The 8,977-nt window shown below is 42.6% G+C and overlaps 1 protein-coding gene across 2 annotated transcripts in view; it reads right to left on the bottom strand.

Annotated features, from left to right (window-relative positions):
- Window positions 1–3,112: 3,112 nt before the first annotated feature.
- ACTN4 (actinin alpha 4) overlaps window positions 3,113–8,977 on the bottom strand; it is a 31,130-nt gene continuing 25,265 nt past the window's right edge. For both annotated transcript variants that reach the window (XM_075186828.1, XM_075186827.1), the window contains exons 12-21: window positions 8,450–8,600; window positions 7,828–7,936; window positions 7,606–7,746; window positions 7,326–7,508; window positions 7,107–7,241; window positions 5,929–6,108; window positions 5,705–5,851; window positions 5,273–5,353; window positions 4,679–4,837; window positions 3,113–4,552 (exon numbers count right to left, since the gene is read on the bottom strand). In XM_075186828.1, the coding sequence (XP_075042929.1) occupies window positions 4,394–4,552; window positions 4,679–4,837; window positions 5,273–5,353; window positions 5,705–5,851; window positions 5,929–6,108; window positions 7,107–7,241; window positions 7,326–7,508; window positions 7,606–7,746; window positions 7,828–7,936; window positions 8,450–8,600 (1,445 nt within the window). In that variant the 3' untranslated portion in view covers window positions 3,113–4,393. The remainder of the gene's footprint in view (window positions 4,553–4,678; window positions 4,838–5,272; window positions 5,354–5,704; window positions 5,852–5,928; window positions 6,109–7,106; window positions 7,242–7,325; window positions 7,509–7,605; window positions 7,747–7,827; window positions 7,937–8,449; window positions 8,601–8,977) is intronic.

Raw genomic sequence — 8,977 nt, 5'->3', positions numbered from 1 at the left:
ACCGTCTTGCAGTTTATCAGAGCTTGGGAGGCTGGGCACTTGAATGCCAATGCATGTTTGCCCCGCTGTTGTCCACTGCATATGACAAAGGACTGACCTCTAGAGGTGGAAATTCAAGGTTTGAACAGGAAGCAGAAGGAGCCAAATTTCAGGCCATTAGTGTGGGTGTGTTTACACAGGAGAGCCCTTTTTTCCTCCTGTGACTTGATAATTTATCTTGTTCTGGTTCAAAAAGTACATTTCCCTCAGAGGACAAAAGCTCAAGTCTTTTTGGATTCTACAGCAGCACCCCAGGACCTAAGCCAAAGGGCACACTTAGCATCCAAGGCTGAGATTCTAGACCCAAGTCCAGCATCCAGAGCCACCTCCCCGAAGTACTCAAATGCTTCCTGTATATGTTCAAAGATAACTTTTTCTACAGCTTTATTGACCCATGCAGATAAAATGGGCCTTTGAGCAGCACCGGCTGCCACATAAATGTACTTTAAAATACTTTCAACACTTTGTGCCATCTTTGAGAGGCAGCATTCGGGAAGGGTTATGTTGTAGATTTGGCTAGGTGTGTCAACCTTACGTGTAAACCCCCACACCTTGGGGTCTCATCAGGCAGCAAAGGATAAACTGCTGGAAATATCCATGGATATTTCTAGTTTTAATATGGCTTAGACCACACTTCTGAAAATGAAGATGAGGGGAATGAAAATGCAAGACTTCTTTAAACATCAGGAATTGGAGAATCCTTGGGCCATGAATATTAAGTGCCTGACATATCGCAAGAACCAGGCCAACCTTCTGCCCCTCAAAGGAAGATTCCTTGAAAACCGACAGGTCATTGTAATCAGTCTCCCAGCTGCTCTCCCTCATCTTGTGAGAATTCTGAATTAGACTCTTCACCCAGGTGAACTTGGGTAGGGTTGATCATCATCATTATTAATTTATATAGGACCACTAATTCCCCAGTGCTGTATATAGAACTCACTGATATCAGTCCCTGCCCATTGGAGCTTAGTGTCTAAATTCCCTAACCCACACAGAGATAGCAGCCAATTAACTTACTAGTATGTTTTTGGTGTGGGAGGAAACCCACGCAAACACGGGGAGAACATACAAACTCCACATGGATAAGGCCCTGGTCGGGAATTGAACTCATGCCACCAGTGCTGAGGCAGAAGTGCTAACCACTAAGCCACCATGCTCCCCTAGACCAGGGGTGGGCAAACCTGTCCTCAAGGGCCATATCCAGTTCATGTTTTTAGGATTTCTGTCTGTAGAAACAGGTGGGATAATTACTGACCCAGCCAAATAGATTAACTCAGCTGTACATGATTAAAGAAATCCTAAAAACATGAACTGGATATGGCCCTTGAGGACAGGTTTGCCCACCCCTGCCCTAGACACTTACTAGGTCTTGGGGCTGAAGATTTTAGTATTCTCTCCAGCAGGGCTAACACTTGCACCAAACACATTACTGATTTCTACAAACTCTTAGCCAAAGGTAACTCAACATAGCCTCTGCTGAAAGCTGGGTGATTATCGCCCTAAAGAGTACCTCAGCCACTATGTGGGAATAGAGGAAATATTTTCACTTATCTCTTGGACATAGCAGTGAGCCATATTTGCTCATTGATGGATTGAGCCAGCCATCTCACCAAATGTGCTCTCCATACATAGCAGGAACAGCCTTTTAAAAAAAGGGGTCTTTTTTTGACCTGCTCGTTACTTGTGAGGAAGCAAAAGATACCTCTGGAGTACATCCTCCACCACCAGAGTGAGGAGCGCTAGAAATATGTCAAGGGTTTCGGAAGTTCTGCTGCAATCTTAAAATTGGGTCCTGTTATCGTAGAGGTATTCCATTCAGCACAGCATTCATATAATGGTAGCAGTGATTCCAAGAGGAAGATATATCTATATGTTATGCAGACGTAGGCTCACTAGGAAAGGGTATGCCTTTATTGGGAAATGTGAGGTGTAATAGCATCATTTCGATGACCATTTCCCAACTCCAGTCCAAAGGGATCAGTAACAGAATCACAGTACTAGTACATGTGGATTACTTAGAATTAATCCACAGCTAGAAGTATCATCCATCTACACACTATGGTGGAAACCATTTTGTGCATTGAACCCAAATGTAACCCATCAATTCACTAGTGACTAATGATACACACATTTAGTTAAAATGAAAAAAATAAAATAAAAATATATGGCATCCACATATGTATTTCTTTGCAATGTAATAAAACAAAACTTAAAAAAAGTCATAACTTATTCCACATACAAATCGGGCTTGACAAACTTATTGGTGCCATTTAAAAATATTTAGATTTCAAGCCAGTGGTTCTCCTTCACTTTGGAACTGATCTCACCTACGGCAAGTAGCAAGAGCCTGCAATATTAAAATCCCACATTAAACAAGCTTGGATCGAGCAAAGGAATTATTTTTCCTGTTTTGGGTATTTGTATGTACTGCAATGAGCCTGGAGAAAAGAAGGAAAACCAGAGAATTGACTGAGGTGGTCGGAGAGAAGATTGTCCATGTTTGGTTACAATCTCAAGGCCACAAATCAATCTCTAGGTGGGCTTGATGTTCCCATATCCACCATACGGAATATTAGAAAATGTAAGTCCCATATCACTGTAGCCAACCTCCAGTAGTGGGGGGTGTAGAGAGGGGTGCAGGTGTCATCCTTGACTATCGAAAGTGGTTGATTGCAGCTACTTTGACCAGACTGTACTATCGTCTAGGGTGTCTTGTCAATGCCATTTCATTTTATTCTAAGATTCCTAGGTATATACAGTATTAAATTCAGCATATAAAACAAAGGTCCTGTATATTTACATAAAGGATCGGAGACCAAACACATAATTTCAGCTTGCGTTTACAGGAAAGTCATTTGATTATTTTTATTATATTTGCCCGTGTAGTATATTTATTTTTCTTGAAGGTTAATAATGGCCCTTTCGTACAAGCAGACTTGATTGTTTAGTACACCCGTTAAATACTAAAAATATAATCCTGATACACCTAAAACAATGAACCGCCAACTTAATCATTTCAGTTTTCAGAACCTGCAACACATTAAATCTGAATAAAGTACACATTCACCACACGTATCTTAAAAATATTACTTTTTATTGTTCTGTAAGGAGTTGCAGGAGGTGCAGGAATGATAGAAAGACGCTGCCCCCTAACATTTCTCCCGGTGGGCCGCTGGTATAAAAAGGAGACAAGGAATCTTACAGACCTCGTGATAACAATCAGCAACCGGTTTTTTATTTAGAAGACAAGAAAAAAAAAAAACAAAAAAAAAAAAAAAAAACAAACAAAAAACGGCAAATATAGGTTTTGCTAGTTGAATATATATTTATATCATAAATCCCCCTAAATTAAGTAAATAGTAACCCTCTTAAAGTTTTTGTTTTATTATAATTTTTTTGGTCCACATGGAAAAAGTAAAAACCATAATAGGGCAGGAAATATATCAAGACAAACAGAGGGGTTTTACACGATGTAAAACTATAGAATGCAAGAGGCGGGGGTGCATCCCAAAAAGTGGGAGACCATCACCAAAAAGGTTATGCAATATACGACATGGAATGATACATTGTAAAGTGTTTTGTCCACCAATGAGAAACAGGAAAGAAACAGGAATGTAGATCTAATGCTTGAAGGTTAGTTATCCATAACCAAACACCTCAGCTATTACAACGTGATTGTTAACAAGGGTAATGACATGAATCTCCCTGGCTTCGGGGTTTTTGTAACAGATCTGAAGATTTGATACCAGCTACTTCTGTTCAGCAGAAACACCGGTGTGTGTCCCTCTTAAAATAATACATGGTAAAATAGCCAGGGGGAGGTAAAGCACCCTCCCTCATTGTGGATTTCTCCCCTGCCTGCAGTGCGGAGCGCTCTAAGCTATGACTTCGTATTATGGAATCATGATAAACAAGGGGAGTTAGATCTGTACTGCGGAGGCGAGGACCACATGCCTCTCGCAGGAGCTTGTAAGACCAGGAATAAATAACCCAAGGAAGGGAGAGAGGGGCTTGTGAAGGAACTGTACAGGGTGCAAGATATGAAAGGTTATCCCGAAGCGCAGTCTACGTGCCAGCTGTGTGTGGAAGCACCCCTGCCCTTTAGCCATTGCATAGATAGCTTTGCAGAGGTGGGAGGAGCGGTCCTGCAGCTTCTGCTATGCCTTCTCCTCCCTCCTTGCAAAGGGAAATGAAAGCTAATGTGATCCCCCTCCCCCCCTTCCCTGACAGGGGAATGCTAGTAAAGCCCAGTGCCCCCCCCTTGTCCATCCAGAGTGTGGCCTCTTCTGCAGCAGAGGCATTAGTAGCCGATGGAGGGTGGTAGGGCAGTATCAATCACTCTCACGTCATACTCTCACAGGTCGCTTTCCCCGTACAACGCAGTAGAAAAGGACAGATAATCCAGTGCTCCAGGCACTGCATCAGGACCATGGTAGGGTGCCATACGAGAGATGCAGTACTCCGCCTGGTCTGGCGGCAGCTCTCGGCGCAGCTCTGCTGCTGTGATGTAATTCTGAAAGAAAAACAAATAATGTGAGAAGGGAAAGTCTTAATCTAGCAAGCAAATTGGAAATACAAGTCTATTCTAGACCATGTCGGTGAAAGACTTCAGAGAAAACAAGATTAAAACAACACTCACCTTATCTCCAGCAAGGACCTTGAAAGATGCAATAACTTGGTCAGCAGTGTCTGTGTCCGTGGTCTCTCTGGACATGAAGTCAATAAATGCTTGGAAGGTCACCATGCCCGAATTGTTGGGGTCAACGCTGGCCATGATGCGGTTAAATTCAGAGTCACCCTAACATGAAATAAAAGAAAGCAAAGTTATGGAAAGGAAAAGCTCAAAGATCTGACAGACACTAGGAGAAATCACAGGAGCACACAAGTGGACACCACGGAATTACATCTATGTGAGAAGCATACCAAACTGTATCCAGTAGAGATAAGGAGAGCTCGAAAGTCATCAGCATCCAGAGAAGATATTCTTTTCTTTTCCAAGAAACAGTAATAGACAAAATCGAAGCAAGAAGAAAATAGGGACAGTTCCAAGGAAAGAAAAAAGTTGAAGGTGGTAAGATGTAGCAAAATAATGAAAGGGACAGAAAGAGAATATTGACAAACATGGCAGAAATGAGTAAAGATCAAAAGAACGAGGGAGAGAGAATAAAAGAAAAGTGAAAGCGAGAGAGAGAAAATGAGAGCATTAGTTGTGCTTAGCATGGTAATTTGGTACCTGTCTGTCATTTTCCACATCATAGCCCAGACTGATGAGACAAGCTTTGAATTCTTCAGGTCCCAGAGCACCCGTATGATCCTGTTACATGCAGAACATGGTGGGAAAGAACATGTGGTTCCGAAGAGTAAGCGGTGGGCAGGAGGCAGGCGGTGAAATGTGGTGGAGGCGATGGGTGGAAAACAAGGACAATGGAAGAGAAACAAAAACAATACGTTACGGAATGCATAAAATGATTTTGAGACCTGGGACAAATGGGAGATGTACTCTGACAATACTGGAAAAAGTTATGAAACATCAAACGGGTTTACCCCTCCCACATAATGGTTATTGATGGACTGCAAATACCAACTGTCTCTAAATTTACTATCACAATATCCTTCCATTTGACTACAGACTGTCCTGAAAATCCATAGTGTCCCCCTCACTCACCTTGTCAAAGTGGTTGAACGATGCTCTGAACTCATGCATTTGCTCTTGGCTGATTCCCTTGGCATCACGTGTTAAAATCTGGTTCTCCACTTCATTTATGGTCCTGGCAATGGTGGTGAGCAGATGTTCTGAACCAACACGGATGTGCTGCAAAGGACAGGTATGAGATTACTGACCGCTCAGAGCTCAGTTACACAGATGGGGGTAATCAAACAGCGACTCACCTCCATGGTGTAGTTGGTGTGCTTGTTATCGAAGATCAAAGCTTCCTGAATGAGCTGGTGTTGTTGCTCCAGTTTGTCTATGTTGGGCTTGTAGCTTATGACGCTCTGTTCGTACTGCTTCAGGTGACTTATCTGGTCCTCCAGGGTGCCGTGCATTTCAATGGCAATCCTACCAATCTCCTGAAAGGACAAGAGAGCAGTAAGTATTTGCAGAGAAGGACAGAGGTGCTTTGCATTAAATAGCAACACAAAATATGGCCCATTATATACATTTCATTGCAGCATTTTCATATAGTGATATTATAAATCATGTGGATGCCCATCTACATATATTTTAAACATTTTCTCAAATGCTTGCTGTACCAAAGGGCAAGCGGTAGTATGTCTTGTCCGGGACGGAAGTTCTCCTATCACCAAACACAGTGGAGGCAGCCACTGTGTTTGGCGATACCTACTTATTTGGTAGGCTACAAACTGTTCAGAGTATGATTTGTGCTTTTAATTGGCCATTCGAAGGTTTCAAAATGCACACTTCTTATTGAAACTTGGACATGTTATGATGCCTTATGGTTAAAAACCAGTAAAGAATTCCACCCAAAATTTAAATACAATCCTGAATGCGACTTACTCTAGAGCCTCAGCCTTTGAAAACAATTACAGCAGTTGTGGTTGCCTGCAATGTTCTATTTTAGGGACGACGGAAGGGTGATGAATGCGAGAACCCAATTTTATCTCCTACCTCAAATGTAAACAGGAAAATACAGCTCCATTCATAGAGCAGTGCTACAAAGTGTGCCAGGTTAGAGCACTGGGGTCAAATGTACTTTAGGTAAAACCTAAAGTGCTATTATATAGCATTGTGTAGTGCAGAGGACAGGAAGGAAAAGGTTTATTTAACTGAGGAAACTATCTACTGTGAACATAATGTTTATTCCGTAATTTTTTTTGTAGGCAATAGTGGTATATCTGGAGCCTGATTAAAAAAAATCCCAAGTTTCACTTATTACAAAAAAATGCAGTACCTATCCTGTGCACCAGGTGGCACTGGTTCTGTCAGCATGCCAACACAGCCAGTCATGGTCTTTAAACACAATGTCAAATAAGGTCTGACTGGTTAAAGAATTAATGTTTTCTTTATTGGATAAAGAGAACTGGTAAGACAAGCACAAGGAACTTGCCTCCATTTTTGATTGAATCCAAGGTCCCACCACATTTGCTTGGTTAGCAAACTGCAAACGTAAGCGCTCGTTGGACTGCTGCTTGTCCTGTTCTCCTTTCAGAGCATTGTCTCTTTTGGGAACGAGCTGTTGAACCTGGTAACAGAGCATTTTATGCATTAAAATGCAGGATTGCTTCTAGAGCCCAAAAAAACCCCTCCTCTGGCCACAAACACCTACCTTGTCCCACTTAGAGTTGATGGTCTGTGGAGACACAGTGGTGTAAGGGTTACCACTGGTCAGCTTGATGTGGTTATAATCAGCAATCTTCTGAGCCTGGCTTTGGATGTCGAGAATGGCCTCTCGCTCGCGGTCAGCATCCGGCAACGTTGATTTAAACTGCTCATGGGCTGCGATTAGACCCTGCAACAAAAAAGCAGAAGAGCCATATTATCTCCATAAGATACAGCAAGATCTGTAGGTCAGCAGCATGTTGAGGGACAAGGAACAAAGCCATTACCTCAATCTCTTCAATGGTGTGCACAATAAACATGTCCTGCAAGTCCTCCATGGCCCCCTCCATCCAGTTATTGAAAGGCGCTGCTCTCTTTGCATACTCCAGGTACAGCTGGTCAATAGCCTCCAAGTGCTTCTCGGTTTGCTGGAAAACAAGTCAAGTCAATGGCAAGGTATCGCAAGGAAGACACTATGCAGGAGACATGGGAAGTGTCCCTGTCCTCACCTCTAAGGCCTCTCGTCTGCCATGTGTCAATGAGCCCAGAACATCCCACTGGTCACAGATCTTTTGGCAACGTGCGTTTACACTGGGAGAGTCGTAATAGTCAAGTTCACTGGAAGAGACACAGAAAATTAGACATTATGTTCAGCAGCCCCAGGCCCAAAGTAGTGGTTTAATATTCTGGAGAGGATTCGCTCACACCCACGTGTATGCCCTCTCTCTGCTCTCCAATAAACCTCTACACGTGTCAGTGAAATGAAAGACTTCATTCAGTGCGGCCATGGCAAGCTTGGAGACGTGGAAGTTGTGAAACTCTGGCTTTGGAATTTCTTATAATAACGATGTGGAAGAGATGTGAACAATGAATGCACTGTGTTTATAAACACACCTATGTCAAGGAGCACAGAAGCACCATATGTGCCATCTCTCTGCACCATCACGGCATAGCTAAAACTACACAGCCAGATCTCCACAGTTCTCAAGACAAATATGTTAAATAAGTTACCAGGTTAGGAATTCCTTTGTTTGTACTATGTACATCAAATTATGCAGATTCTAAAATCGGAAACAACTCAAACATGTCCAGTGCAGTATGACCTATGTAGACAACCCTCTGTCAACTCACTTCAGCTCCTGTGCTATGGCTGCAATCTGCTCCACTCTGTCCTGGTGAGCTGCCAGGTCACTCTCAAAGGCCTCGTGTTTACGGATTAGAGCCTTGATTTCTGCAAGGGTGGCAGTTTCATAGTCCTTCTGCTTCAACATGGTCTCCTTGCCTAATTGAAGAACAAGTATATAAGGCTTGTACTGAATGTAGGCTAAAAACAACCTTCCCTCAGAGATGTAACGCTGTAGACCGATAGTCTGGTGCCGCCACACTTCCTGAGGGCCAGGACAGTTATGACAATGCAGCCTATTCATTGACTAGGAACATCCAAGAAAGAGAAACACAATGGCTGCCTCCCATGTGTGTCCATAACTACAATTATGGCCGATATGGTGGACAGAACACATCTACATTTCACAAATAAGCTATATGCAAAGGTCATTATTGTATGTGTAAGATTCCAGGTTTCTGCCCTGCAATACATCCACTATACACTAGTGACTAGTAAATGCAATTTCACATGTAAATAAGGCACAGATGATTACA

Source organism: Mixophyes fleayi, chromosome 9 (genome assembly GCF_038048845.1).
Source record: "Mixophyes fleayi isolate aMixFle1 chromosome 9, aMixFle1.hap1, whole genome shotgun sequence".
Taxonomy (NCBI): Eukaryota; Metazoa; Chordata; class Amphibia; order Anura; family Limnodynastidae; genus Mixophyes; species Mixophyes fleayi.
This window is presented reverse-complemented; position numbering and strand designations above follow the sequence as displayed.